This window comes from Brienomyrus brachyistius, chromosome 3 (assembly GCF_023856365.1).
Source record: "Brienomyrus brachyistius isolate T26 chromosome 3, BBRACH_0.4, whole genome shotgun sequence".
NCBI lineage: Eukaryota > Metazoa > Chordata > Actinopteri > Osteoglossiformes > Mormyridae > Brienomyrus > Brienomyrus brachyistius.
This window is the reverse complement of record NC_064535.1, coordinates 17,983,267-17,997,760: the sequence shown is the minus strand read 5'-3', so window position 1 is coordinate 17,997,760 and position 14,494 is coordinate 17,983,267. Positions and strand designations below refer to the sequence as shown.

General features: G+C 43.3%; 2 protein-coding genes across 3 annotated transcripts in view; one reads left to right on the top strand and one right to left on the bottom strand.

The window, feature by feature from the left end:
- The window catches only part of LOC125738121 (adenosine kinase-like), a 35,142-nt gene extending 31,797 nt beyond the window's left edge, over positions 1-3,345 (bottom strand). The window contains exons 1-3 of one of the 2 annotated variants that reach the window (XM_049006768.1): positions 3,214-3,345; positions 1,309-1,383; positions 215-268 (exon numbers count right to left, since the gene is read on the bottom strand). In XM_049006768.1, the coding sequence (XP_048862725.1) occupies positions 215-268; positions 1,309-1,383; positions 3,214-3,269 (185 nt within the window). In that variant the 5' untranslated portion in view covers positions 3,270-3,345. Of the gene's footprint in view, positions 1-214; positions 269-1,308; positions 1,384-2,261; positions 2,390-3,213 lie in introns of those variants that run through there. The other variant, XM_049006769.1, reaches the window with a different exon arrangement.
- A 4-nt stretch (positions 3,346-3,349) lies between these two features.
- LOC125738122 (voltage-dependent anion-selective channel protein 2-like) lies at positions 3,350-8,286 on the top strand. Its single transcript, XM_049006770.1, has 10 exons — positions 3,350-3,879; positions 4,162-4,288; positions 5,135-5,206; positions 5,671-5,720; positions 5,967-6,119; positions 6,211-6,263; positions 6,503-6,730; positions 6,894-7,044; positions 7,149-7,206; positions 7,379-8,286. Exons 3-10 carry the CDS (start codon positions 5,140-5,142, stop codon positions 7,468-7,470), a joined length of 852 nt encoding a protein of 283 aa, XP_048862727.1. The 5' UTR covers positions 3,350-3,879; positions 4,162-4,288; positions 5,135-5,139; the 3' UTR covers positions 7,471-8,286.
- The last annotated feature ends 6,208 nt before the right edge of the window (positions 8,287-14,494 follow it).

The following is a 14,494-nucleotide window of genomic DNA, read 5'->3' as shown; positions in this document are numbered from 1 at the left end:
ATGATAAAAAAAGTTCAACCCTTAAGCTAATACTGTTGTGGGGGAGAAGGGATAGTAACCCTGCTGTGAGGCAGCAACATGAACAAGAGATGAAGATCAACCACAAAGACATGGGGCCATCACACGTGTGCAGGTGTCTCTGTACATCTGTGAGTGTGTGTCTGTATGTACATGTGTGTGTTTCAGTCCGCAGGAGACACCCTTCTGAACTCACAGTTCTTTGTGTTTGTCCTCCGCCAGTATCTGGTCGTTGGGCTTCAGGCCATACCTGTTTAAACAGAAGACACAGCCTCAGTAACTGACACGCTTTGCTTCTTGCCAAAAACCTAGGAAAACTTAACTGTTCGGGGCCCTTCTAAGAAACATGTTCTCTACTTCAAGTTGCAAAATAACTGACATGGGGTCAGAGGAAACATACAAATCAACAGACCATCTGAGGGCACTGAAGACAGAGAGATAAGGCTGAATGGGGACTGAAAAGGTGGACCTGCTTTAGATAGGCTTCTTATTTCAGTTACCCAATTAGAGCAAAGGCTTACTGAGACAGACACACTGCACCTTCAGCAGCTCTTCATACACAGACACTTTGTAAGAAGCAAATAAATATCAATAAATAAGCAGGCAGTATAAGGCCGAATGGAGAAAACGCAGAAATAGTTGGGTCTAGCTTCACCACTGGGAATGTGATTAGGTAAATCCAAGGCCGGCTTCCCTGCCCAAAGAGCAGTGCATGCCTCTGATGGCAAGCTGGCCGGAGCTGACCCCAAGTCTCAGACGGGGGAGAGTCATGCACGGGTCACATGTGGGCTAAACGGGTCTGTGCCCACTTTGTTCTCGACATGGCGGGCATCCTCCCACTGAAAAAGGAACTGGTATTGCTTTCAGGGATCAAGACTTAGCAGCTACAAGCTAAACGGCAAAAGTGCTTGTGTTTCACACCATTAGAAGTGGCCGTTAATCAGTTGCTGCCCGGCAGCCATTACAACACATAACGCAACACGGTCAAAGACATGGACAAAACATGGTCAAAGTTGCCGGATTCACTACGGCACAAAGGCTGCCATTTCCATGGGTGAAGATTATCATTTCACAATCTGTGTCTCATTGCCATCCTTAGGAAAGAGGCATTTGGGGGGTGGGGTGATTCGGGTTTACCAAAGACTCTCAGGAAGTATATGCGAAACACAGAGAGTGACAGAGAACACATTCAGTTATGGGCACCACTAAAGACTGCACCTAGGGGTGTAGCCACGCCCATACACCCTGGCACACACCCACATCACTGAAGCATGCTAGCAGCTGACTCACTTGTCCAGGAAGTCCTTGTCCACCACAGCACAGATGTCCAACAATGGGTTGCCCATGCCGAAGAGTGCATTCTGGCTGCGCCCAGGAGAGAGCAGACAGAGAGTGTGCTGTTAAGGTTACGTCTCAACACCCAGGCACATGCCAATGGGGTGCAGAGGAGGCCTGTAGGATTTCATAATGGTCCCTCTCTGCTTAACACATACAGCAATTATGACATCAGTTAAGACTTTCGGTGAAACACACAGACCCAACAGCCCTCTAGAGATAATGGGGCAATAGGGTCCCAGATGTTAGCGAAACTCAAACATGCACATCCTTTAGCAGAGCCCCCCACTGAATCTGCAGCATGGAGAGGCCCTCGAAAGACTACAGCAAATTCAATCCTCTGAAAAGCAAAGTGCAAACCAAAACATGCCATATGCAAACATATCCATACTAAGAGTAACAAAGTCCAAAAAGGCTGAACAAACCAGTACTACAATTTACTTTGATATCACTGACCTCACAGTATCAAACTAATGCTTTTGAACATGAACAAATCCACAGACAGAGCATATACTTTAAAGCACTCTTAATCGTGCTGTAATTATGTACCATACATTTTTCCCAGTGTTTCTGGCTTTGTCTGCTTTGTGTTTTATCCTTGATAACAAACCAAACACAGTGCACTGATCACACCATGCACTAACCCCCATGATGTATTGTTCGAGCCAAATTACAACCTTACCTACCTCAACCTACCAACAGTTAAAAATTCAAGAAAAACAACCTGTCATCATCGCTACAGCCCATTCAGACCGTGGCAGAACGGTGCATCTCAGCTACACGGCATGAACAGTGGAAAATGTGATTAAACAGCCTTTCCATGGCTGGCGTGCAAAATGCAATATGAAATATTCAAGTGTACAGAAAATGACGCCTGTCCCTGTAGTCGCTAACGGTCCTTTACTTACCCTGACGAAGGCATTCCTCTGGTCTACGCAATTCAACGAACGTCAGCCAGCGGTGTGCCTCTCTGTATCAACCTCACTTAAAGCAGAGTCCCCCTATCGCCTCGTGTTTCCCATTCGCACGCCCCTCCCACAGCGCCGACTCGTTATTTCTCTCCGGTAGGCTGTACTACAGTTATTCAGACTGCCTCCTAATTATAACAGTTAGTCATCTAGGCCCAGTACCGAGACTTACCTATCCAAAAAATACCGGAAAAGCAAGATTCGGTATCTTCCAAGCCCGTCCCCGACACCGAAGCTGAGATTTACACACTAGGGAGGTGTGACCACATGTTACACACCGGGCGGTGTAGGAATGTGACAATGCTTAGTCCGCCGTGGAACACACTGTGAGGTTGGCCACGCTACAGGGGACCACGTTCACGATATCTGTCACTCGTGCGTATACTGCAAACCGGGCTACATTTCAAACGGACCGTTAATCTTCAAAGAGGAGCCAGCTCGCTGACCGGTCACCTAAATTAAAACGGACTTTGAGCTCTTCGTGCGACTTTGTTTGAGATTACGTGTAGTTCTCCCTATGCACCTAAAACGTTTAGAAGGCTCGTGTTCAGGGTGACTTCTATTTGCCTATTTTCTTTCTAGGGCTGGATGCGAAGAATTCTATCCCCTTTGGATCAATATCGTTTATCTAATCTCCATGTATTTTCAGACAGTCCAAGTGCAGCGACATGGGCGACCTAAACCAATAAGGAGATAATAATACCAAAGTAAGGTAACTTTAAGTGAAATTACTGCCTTGAGAGATGCGTAAAGAATAAGAAATAAACCACTGCAATGCAATGTGATTCCTTTACCTACTGCATGTATCGGGCAAAATAAACTTTGAGCTACCGGAACAAGGAAAAAAATATATCGGTTACTCTCACGGGGACAGTACGGAGGTCTCTTTTACCTGAGCTCTTTTTTCTGTAATTTCAGCTTTTTCGCCTTGGGTTCACCCTCCGCCATGCCGCACACAAGCTCCAGGCACCTTGAGAGACGAGAGCCAAGACGGAGAGGGGGGGAAGTGTCACTACCCGATCTATAGCTCCCGCCTGATGTCCAGTGCGCCTGCGTAACACATTGCCCCTTACAGGCTGTCTGCGTGTCCTAAACGGCCACGATAATAATAATAATAATAATAATAATAACACAAGCCTGTATCACGAAACAAGATTTGCTAGTTAGCTAGATAACTTCTCGGATTAAAAGTACACCAGTTTAGACGCCCTTTATCTTCTTTCCCTTACATATAGCCCAGACTACCTTAATCCGAAAAGGTATTCAGATAAACAAGAAATCCAGCTTCGTGATACTTGGGCCTGGTCAACAAATGTTTTGCTGTATTTTTGTCCCATAAATAGGTGAATTTTACAGTATTTATTAAAATAAGAATTTAGAGTGACACCCAAGTTTCACGCTATATGCATATTTATAGTATAAATGGAAGTGATTAAGGTACTTAGCCTCATACTTTTGGACTCTACATGTTTTGATATCGTTTTTCCATATCAGGGAGAATGCAGGATCGTATCTCAACATATCCGTGCTATAGTCTGTAAATTCTGGCAAAACAGAGGTACTGTACTTTGCACCCTTATATAGAGTTTTACAATTGTTCACAAATAGAAGTAAAATCGTTTCCCTAAATTAAACTTTAATACACCCATATATTGTTAATAAGGAATTATACTATCAGCCTAAAATGACGGCATTCAAAATACATGAGTGACAGTAAAATTTTGAGTCTGTTTCTGAAATTAAAAAATGTACATAAAAGACACACCTTAGCTGTTCTATGACAATTTTTTTGCTGACGATTTTAACAATAAGAGTTTACTTTTTTCCTGCGCGTTTTCAGGCAGGCAGAAGTTCGCCATCCCTACCGGGGTCCTGACGACGGTTACTGTCGCTGTGACTATGCGGCTGCGCTTTGTGTCTCCTTTCGCCCTCTAGCTGAACAGGCTGACAGAAAGTCGTTCTAACTGGTAAGCGGGGTACGCCGTCTACTTTATCTTTACCATATAATAAACATTCTGTGCTGTAAGCACTGTGTTATCGCCTGGTTACTTTTCTTATGTAATTAAACGGAGTTGCAGACGTAAGCTTATTTAGAGTAAGCCTTGTAGGTTTCAAATCAGGGCAGTTCTTGTGCACAATGGAGACACACTTATACTGCTGGTAATGTCAGAGCCGCTTAAGATAACCGGAATCCGCCGCTCACCCGAAGTTCTGCTTGCATACCTTGACAATCCGAATAGCTTCACACTGTGTTAGCGTGCCGTTTTAGTAACCCTATCAAGGTAACGTCTACCATAGAGGCATTCTCGACATCGTCACTCCCTGTAGCTCGCGTGATTCCGCATCTCCGCAGCGCAGATTGGGTACCTGGGAACTGGCCGAAGGTGAACATGGCTCCCACATATAGGACGCGCATCACTCGTAGGAACGCAGGACGCTTGCGGTCGGTGTGCAGGGAGCTGTCCGGCGACCTGTACGTGGGAACTGGAGGATGCCGAGGATGCCGGAACTGCGCCTGGACTAGCTGTGTGGTTTAAAATCCCCAGGCTGATAGCTGGCCTCAATGTTACGACACAATAGGGCAAACTCTTTACAGTAACATTTCATGAAGAAATACCGTTTGACAAAGTGATGTTTGTTTAGAGCCAGACAAATGGCATTTGTGTCTGCCCCAAACAGGCTCTCGGGAGCTCGTCTTTACATATTTTTCATGCTGTAAAAGCAGTATTTCAGGATCGCTAAACTATGTCCCTCAGCCACAGCCAAGACTCTTTGCAGCTGTGATCATTTTCCACTGTATTTTCTTGTTATAGGTAGCATGGCTGTTCCTCCATCATATGGTGATCTCGGCAAATCTGCCAAGGACATCTTCAACAAAGGATATGGTACTGTCTCTTGACTTGGTGTTTGACAAGGTCTAACAGAAAAGCATTACCTGCCAATTCCAAACTGGGGACAAAATGATTGGAATACAAAAAAAATATTTAATGATTGTTGTTCATTTTGAGTATTGTGTTACAGGATATTTGGCTGGGTATATGCTCAGTTCTCACTGCTGGTTTATTAGTATATAACAAAATGGTAGTTACAAAACAAATGTAACTATTTGTGGCACATACCATAGCACTCTGTTAGTCTAGCCTCTTTATTTGGAAAGCAGGCTGTGTTGAACCACTTAGGTATAGTAATGAGTCAGAAATCAGGCAGGATTTCAGAAAGAGACTCTGTCAAGTACTGGTCCCTTAGAAGCTGACATCAGCTCTGCAGGTCTATTCAGTTATTGGACATATGACAGCTGAGGACTTTATACATGCAGCTTATAATCACGTAATGTTCTCCTTACTCACAGGCTTTGGTGTGGTGAAGCTTGATGTGAAGACCAAGTCAGCTAGTGGGGTGGTATGTTTATGCGAAATTCTTTCATTATTGATGTTATTTAATAATCACTTATAATTTAACATTCGGCAAATCTTCCAGATTATTTATTTAAAGTTATTTCCAGTTTATAAGATTTATAAGATCGGCTTTCTGCACGTAGAGAGATGTTAATGTTGTAAATTAGGTTTGTGTGATCCTATACCTTTGACAGAATCTTTGAATTACTGAAATGTGAACTTCTTGTTGCTGTGATGTTTGCTTAAAAAGGAGTTCAAAACCTCAGGTTCATCCAACACTGACACCAATAAAGTGGTTGGGAGTCTAGAAACCAAGTACAAGCGTTCGGAGTATGGCCTGACATTCACAGAGAAGTGGACCACTGACAACACGCTGGGAACTGAGATCACCATAGAAGACCAGGTGGGTAAAGCACATGCTTTGCACATATAGGCAACCTTGCTGGCCTTTGGAATTAAATTGTGGATTAATTACTACTTTTTCATTTCTGCAGATTGCCAAAGGCCTGAAGCTTACTTTCGACACTACTTTTTCTCCCAATTCTGGGTATTTATTTAATTTTCTATCCTTTTTACATGTCCAATGAAATAACAGGGAGATATTGCTGCATTCCAGTTAAGGGTTAACAGATTATCAAGATCAAGAGGGAATACTTTTGGTTGTGTGTTCACCATGACATTCTGAAGCTGGACATTCTTGAAGATGGTGGCAGTTATTTCACCTAAACAGACTATTAGGAAGAGAGATTTTTTTAAATAACATGACATCTACACCCCCCTTACCAGAAAGAAGAGTGGAAAAGTCAAAACAGCCTACAAGCGTGAATATGTCAACCTTGGCTGTGATGTGGACTTTGACTTTGCCGGGCCCACCATCCATGGGACCGCTGTGCTTGGCTATGACGGATGGCTGGCTGGGTATCAGATGACATTTGACAGCGCAAAGTCCAAACTGACCCAGAATAACTTTGCAGTGGGCTACAGGACTGGGGACTTCCAGCTTCATACCAACATGTGAGTCTGGGCCTGAAGCCCACTGTTGTTGGTTGGGGTTTGGGGGGGGGGGGGGCGTGGCTTTGTGGTTGGGTGTGGTTTTAGGACTAGGTGTTGCTTTGTGACTTTGAGTGTGGCATTAGGGTTGGGTTTAACCGAAAGGCGTACTCCTTTGTTGCTGCAGTAATGATGGATCTGAGTTTGGTGGGTCCATCTACCAGAAGGTGAATGACAAGTTGGAGACTGCAGTAAACCTGGCCTGGGCCGCTGGCAGTAACAGCACCCGCTTCGGTGTTGCTGCCAAGTACCAGCTGGACCCCAGTGCCTCTATCAGTGTGAGTGGCCATGTCACAGCGCCCCCTGGCTGCTTTCATCCCTGTCTTATTATATTTATTTGATATGCCCCATCTGTTCTGATGGCCCGCTTATATTTCTTCAGGCTAAAGTGAACAACGCCAGTCTGATTGGAGTCGGCTACACGCAGACACTGAGGCCAGGTACTGATGGGATGTTCACAGTCTCCCCACTGCTCTCACCCCAGAAGCTGCTGTGGCTATCCTTGGCCACCGATGGGGGGTTATGCATATGTGTTTTATGCATAAAATGTACAGCTACAATGATTGTCCGTGCTTGTATTTCTTGAAACTCATACCGGAATTCCTGTTGTAGGTGTCAAGCTCACATTGTCTGCCCTGGTTGACGGCAAGAGCATCAACACTGGTGGCCACAAGCTAGGCCTGGGATTGGAGCTGGAGGCCTAAGGTTGACCTCTGACCTCACACCTAGGCTCTCTGAAAGAATGTTATAAGAATCTGGTGTTTCCCATGTAACCAGCATAGGTTTTCTGAAAGGGATGTGTTCAAACTGTCAGTGGAATCTGTACCTTTCACCAGTAATTATTCTGTTGTCTGTAATTCTAATATAAACATCTGCTACAATGGACACGCCCCATCTCTCTATTGGCCTCTTCCCTCAGTAGTGGACACACCCAAGCTCTGTTGACCCTTTCACTTGGTGGTGGACATGCCTCATGTGTTGGCTCTTCCTCTTGGTTGTGAGCACACCCCATCTCTGTGTTTTAAGGTCTTATATCGCTGGTGCGTTTTGGACCTTGGAAAGTTGTTGCCATTTGTTCTTGTCTGATTCTACTATACTGTGTGCCATTGCACCGGTGTCTGGATGCAGGACATATGTGTACATCATACATTTCTTTGGCTAGGAAATTGTCATTGCCCAGTGCTTTATTTATATTTACAGATAGGAATGGTGCTTGCTGCTCTTTTGTGTGTGTGTTTTATTATTTTTTTAGCCACGGTTTATCAGAATGGAAAATGCTTATGGTTTGTGAGTTAAATGTGCTTTGGTTAGTAGAAGTTATTTATGTACCCAGTTGGAACTGGAGCATGGAGACGTGCAGATTAGATGTGAGTGTTTGGCTATTGGAACCTGCCAGCAGCTCCTTGCTCGGCTCAGCCCATCCCAGCACATGTGAGTGGCTCAGACTGTGGTGTGTTTTGGGAAACCCCAGTCTCCTTCTCCCTCTGGAAGTTTTCAATAAATCCTTTGACCTCAACAGAGCATAGTGTTGCTGACTTTTTTTTTGGTAACAGACAATCTAAAGATGACCACTTTTAAGGTGGCCTAGACTCCACCCACTTTCCTGCAGCTAAGAACCTGCCAACTCATTTCAACTAGGTATTAATTTGCCATATGTGATATGAACATTTCATTCATATGTTTTTTATGGATTTCTTTCATATGTTTCCATGTAAGTGATAAGATGCTGCCTACACCACTGTATGGTTAACGTATATGGACACCCCTATTACTTAGAGGGCTAGTTTAATTAAGCTACACACATTGATGGTATAAGTTTATGATTAAGCACACAGTCATGTAATCTCCTGTAATAAATATTAGCGACAGAATTGGTTGTATACAAAAGTTAGTGACTTTACACTTCGCACTATCATATGAGTCTATCTTTACATAATGTCAGTTTGCCACAGTTCTCCCCTGCTGCAGCTACCCTGGTGAACCACGAGTGATGTGATTGTGAAGGTCAAAATGGGAACAAGTTTAGGCGTGAAGAGGTCGGCCACACACACTCACAGAAAGGGACTTGATAACCCACCAGCAATGTTCCAGCATCTAATGGAAATTCTTTCCAGAAGAGTAGAGGGTAATACTCTTGGTTTTTGAACCAAGTTGGACCAGTTGGTGTCACATACTTCTGGCCATATAATACTAATGCAAACTTTGGATAAACTTCAGCGGGACCCTGAGAGGGATCCTTTTCCAGCTGAATGTTTCAAGGGGCACTTGCATGTTGGACTCTACTGAGAAGCCAGCAGTCCTGGTGCAAGGTTGATGTCCTCATGTGGCACTACTGGGTTTTATACTCCGAGACATGATTTTATTTTGTGTCCTTTTAATGGGGTAATCCTCTCAATTTTACAATGCTGTTAGACTCAAAGTAATAACTTTCACACATATTTATTGCCCGTAGCTTCCCAAATTCTATCTGCAAACATTAGGTCAGTTTACAGAATACTAATGATTCAGCTTATGCTTAGTTTATTTGTAGCACTGGTACCATGAAATGTTCCTTAAAGAAAATTAAATCAAAATTATGATTTAGGCTAAAATGTCTAGATCCATTTTGACTTTGTATATATCCTGTGTGATGTTTTACACCATTATTTATATGTAGTTCAGCTTCACATGAGGGCACCCAGTGTTGTAATTAATATTCTTTGTATACACAAATGCTAATGGTGATGCTGTCCTTCCGAAGTCATCAATGCCGTCCTCTAAAGACATTTTATGTAGTGTACTGTTTTCCTATTACGGGTGGCTGTTGGTTAGGGATCTGTGCTCATCTTTGAAAGGTTATCGGTTTAGTTTCTGGGAATGGGAGACTGATTGTATCATTGGGCCCTTAGGCATAGCTCTTAATGCCAAATGCTCCAGGGACGCTGACTGATTCTGATAGGCTGCCCATTGCTGTGTATATTAGAGTGGGCGGAGCCTGGAGGCACCGAGCATTGTATCTCCGTAAAAGGTCCTGCTAAGGTCAGTGACTTACTCAGGTGAAAAGGAGCTTTAAAGTGTGGTTGTTCTAGCCTTGAAATTTTTTGACTTAAGGCATTATGGTTTTGAAAAACATCCTCGTTTAAACCATGCTTACCGTTGAGGTAGGCTCAGAAATGGTTCAGAAATGATGTTGTTTTACAGGATCTGCCCATTTGTTTCATTCAAAGTATAGTCCCTCTGTATCATGTTATTTGGTGTTACTGTCCTGAGGCTAAGTTACATATATTTACTTAAAATATCATGCTGTTTAATTACACATATAGTTTACTTAAATTACACCATCTGAATCTTTCAAAAGCAGCCACCATCAAAGTGTTGAACCTTGAGTTAACATATGAAAATTTAATTAAATAGATATAAATTCCAGGGTTAACAGAGTTTCTGAAGTGTTATGAAAGGGCTACATATTAATCTGAGTAAACAATTATGTTTTGAGGAATCGTATAAAATTAATTTAACAGAATCATCTGTTTTATACGGAAAGCGAGCCATACTTTTTAGTCACTGTTCATTAAAAAGGCACCAATCAATTTAAAGACAATTTGTCATAATGTTAATAGTAAATAATGTGTGGGAAAAGTCACACTCCAAAGTTCATTGTCCTGTATAAATTTTAAGAGCGGACAAGCTAATCTATTGGTATTCAAGTGACTTTTGTTTTCAGTTTTAGCTACAGGCGGAGCAGTCGCAATACCCTGATTTCAGTTTTAGCTACAGGCGGAGCAGTCGCAATACCCTGATTTCAGTTTTAGCTACAGGCGGAGCAGTCGCAATACCCTGATTTCAGTTTTTCTGAATCCCTAACACATTAAACCTGGTACTCCAAAACTGTCAAAACTCGGCTATCAAAACAATCACTGTTTGGGCAAAACTTTAAACAATGTTTACAGTCAGAAACGATTTGAAGATCTAAACACGTCAGTCACGTTTCTCTTCACATCTACGGTCATGATGCACTGTGACGCAACATAGAAAATACGGGACGCAAGTTAAATAGAATAAAAGGCGATGGAGAGTATATAGTAGCTGCCATACAGCACTATGTAGCTTACACCGCCCTTGGGAACGTGAAGGAGCCTTATATGGCTCCTTCTGTCTACAGCACCTACAGGGGCTGGACAATGAAACTGAAACACCTGGGGCCTCATGTATAAACGGTGCGTACGCACGAAAATGTTGAGTACGAACGTTTCCATGCTCACGTCAAGATGTATAACAACGAAACTTGGCGTACCGCTACGCACATTCTCATGGCAGCTCCACACATGGCGTACGCACGTTTCTGCCCGGTTTTGTACACGGACGGCTCCCAGTGGTAAGTCATTGCTACTGTGGTTTCCAATACACCGACATTAATAAAGCTGTATACAAATGTGCGGCACCTGATTTTTTATCAATTTGTAACAATAAAACGGTGCAGAAAATGACCGAACTATTACAACTACCATGGCAGCTCTTGCGTTATTGGAAGACATAACTTATGGAAAAATTAGAAGAGAGCACGTATTCAGGGATCATAGTGATTTCTTGGCCCATGATGATGACTGACTTCTAAGTCGATTCAGATTTCCAAGAGCAATCCTTTTGGAGCTGTGTGCTGAACTGGGGCCAGCATTACAAAGGCAGACGATAAGGAATTGAGCTATACCTGTTCCTTTACAAGTTCTGTCCACTCTTGGGTTCTTAGCCACAGGTGCTTTTCAGCGAGAATTTGCGGACTGATCAAGCACCTCTTGTACTATTGTCTGTAAGAATAAACAAACAGAATAAACAAAAGTAACACCTGTGCCCAACTTGTTATTCGTAAACATGCAGGTAATTCAAACAAGTATGGTACGAGAAAAACTCACCCGCGCTGACATCGGAGTCCCCCTCACCTGCAGGCTAAATTCCTGATAAGTGTGTCCCCAATCATTGCAGCGACTCGTTGCTCAAAGGGTGCGAGACTGGGAATTCTGCTACCTCCGCCTGTGCTGTTAAGAGCTATGGGTAGTGACCGAAAGAACGAGATTGCGAGTGCAAGCGGCCAAATTGAGTTTCCTCCACAGGGTGGCTGGGCTCTCCCTTAGAGATATGGTGAGGAGCTCGGTCATTCGGGAGGGACTCAGAGTAGAGCCGCTGCTCCTCCGCATTGAGAGAAGCCAGATGAGGTGGCTCGGGCATCTGATTTGGATGTCTCTTGGACGCCTCCCTGGTGAGGTGTTCCAGGCATGTCCCACTGGGAGGAGGCCCCAGGAAAGACCCAGGACACGCTGGAGGGACTATGTCTCTCGGTTGGCCTGGGAACATCTCGGGATTCCCCCGGAGGAGCTGGATGAAGTGGCCGGGGAGAGGGAAGCCTGGGTTTCTCTACTGAGACTGCTGCCCCCGCGACCGATCTCGGATATGCGGAAGATATTGGATGGATGGATGGATGGATGGATGGATGTATAAATGCAACTGAGGATGTTTTCGATTAAATAAATAAATATCATTTAAAAGTTTATTTAAATTATAAATTGAATTGATTATTTAAATAATCATTTAAATTGCTATTAAAATTATTGTTTAAATGACCGTTTAAATTATAACCACAACCGCAAAGACTCAGGCCATGGTGCACAATCAAACTCCTTCCATACCCGAGTTTGAGCTTCAGCAACTACCAAAGCTGCTTTCTGCTTGGCCTGCTGGTACCTGTCAGCTGCTTCAGGTGTCTCACAAGCTCACCAAGCTCAGGAGGCCTCCTTCTTCAGCCTGACAAAAACGGTCATCAAACAGTGGCCTAGGGTGTCCTGGGCCAGGTTCACTTATGAACACCTGTGGTTAGCATAAAAGTCCAATAACTGTTCACCACTCGGATTCCAAGCAGGCAGGCCATTCCTCCCAATCGCACCCTTCCAGGTTTCACTGGCAGTCCCCCAGCAGAGTCTCCAGACGTGGTGCCTTCCAGCAAGGCCAGGTGCTCCAAACTGCCTCTACCTTCAACTGTCTCCCGATCTACATATTTATTTATGAATATTGTCACAAAACAACTTCCATAGTAAAACAGCAATTTCTCTGTCTGATGCATGCACAGAAACAGCTGTGGGCATTTACAGGCCTCTCACCTGAAGACATCAGGCAGTATTTGCAGTTGAATACAAAGTGGTATTCTTAATTTTGACCAGTAGATGACAGCATAGTATAAGACGTTTTTTTGTCTTTGTAGATTTAATGACTGTTTTATTACCCAGGCATACTTAAAGTATCATTTTAACATCTGTAAATTTAAACCATAAACTGCAAATAATACACCAAAACTACAAGTACTCTGTGAAAAAAACTTACCAACATTTGAGGATCATTTACATTTAGTTATTTAGCAAACGCTTTTGTCAAAAACAATGTACAAGTGTAGAGGATAGCACACCATAAGCATGTTGGATCATGCAGTATGCAACATGTGTGAACAGGAAGCCTTGTGGTTAATCATTGGTGGGATTTTTTGTGTCTATATGGGGAAATTCCTTGGCAGACTCTTGTATTTTCACCTAATTACTCCATATTAAAATCCCCTTTTCTAAGGTGAATGGGAGATCTGGAGGTTCATGGTCATTTGAGATTAAAGGTGGGAAGGGGGGATTGGTGCTGTTGTCCTGCCACTTTCGCCGATCACTTAAGTTGTTGAAGATAGTTTGGCTTCACGCCAAACTACTTTCTGTCTGTGCGTTCTTCCAGGTCTCTCTTTTAGCCAGGCTGCTACTTTAGTTACTTCAGTACTGCCGGAGGTTAGGTTAGGTGTAGGGCAATAACTCTCTTCTCAATCTTCTCTTTGCCAAGCTGATCCCAAGCTGATCCCGAGCTGACACTACACCGCCTGAACCCTCACCTGGACTCTTTGGAGATAATTACATGGAACCAACTGGGACTTTTAAAACTATATGGACTGGAATTAATGTCAATGTCAATACAATTTAATGCTGCCTGGTTGCCCAGAGGAGAATGGGGTAGCCTTCCGAGTCTAGATTCCTCTCAAGGTTTCTTCCTGCTAGAGGGAGTTTTTCCTTGCCACTGTCGCCTCAGGCTTGCTTGGTGGACGTTTGGGTTGGTTATATGTAAAGTACTTTGTGATAATGACTGTTGTTAAAAGCGCTATATAAATGAAATTGAATTTAATTAAATTGAATCTGCGGTGCTCATCCAGTTCCATCCTAAACAAATGGTGAGGCTTGCATGCACATGGCTGAGATCCCCCTAACCAGCCCAGTAGTTTATCAACTTCCATTTTTGTACAGCTCTGGGAAAAAATTAAGAGACCACAGGATAATTTTTTGTTTCACTCATTTCTGAATTTATGGGTATGTGTCTGGGACTAATATATATTTTTTTGCAAACTGAAGCTTGGTTCTCATTAACAAAGGGCTTCTTCCTTGCTTTGTGGGACTTCAGTCCTGCTTCTAGGAGTCTGATACAAACTGTCCTAGTAGTGAACTTCATATCTGCACTTAATGTTTCCCATTTCTTTTCATTTGATGGTCATTTCATGTTATCATCTGATTCATGAGAAACTGTCAGATACGTTGACGGTCATCACTGCCATTAGAAAATTGCTTCCACCCTCTACCTGGCTGGTTTTTGGTTATTTCCAGTGTCTCCTGTTTCACCTTGTTCATGTGTACTGCTGTTTTTGAAATTTTGAGCCTGGAAGTATCCTGCCATGTAGCCTCC

Excerpts from the sequence above, each read along its gene's own strand:
- LOC125738122 (XM_049006770.1), top strand. The coding sequence starts at position 5,140 with ATGGCTGTTCCTCCATCATATGGTGATCTCGGCAAATCTGCCAAGGAC. Across the intron at positions 6,731-6,893 it reads TTCCAGCTTCATACCAACAT|TAATGATGGATCTGAGTTTG; the intron begins GTGAGTCTGGGC and ends TTGTTGCTGCAG. Across the intron at positions 7,045-7,148 it reads ACCCCAGTGCCTCTATCAGT|GCTAAAGTGAACAACGCCAG; the intron begins GTGAGTGGCCAT and ends ATATTTCTTCAG.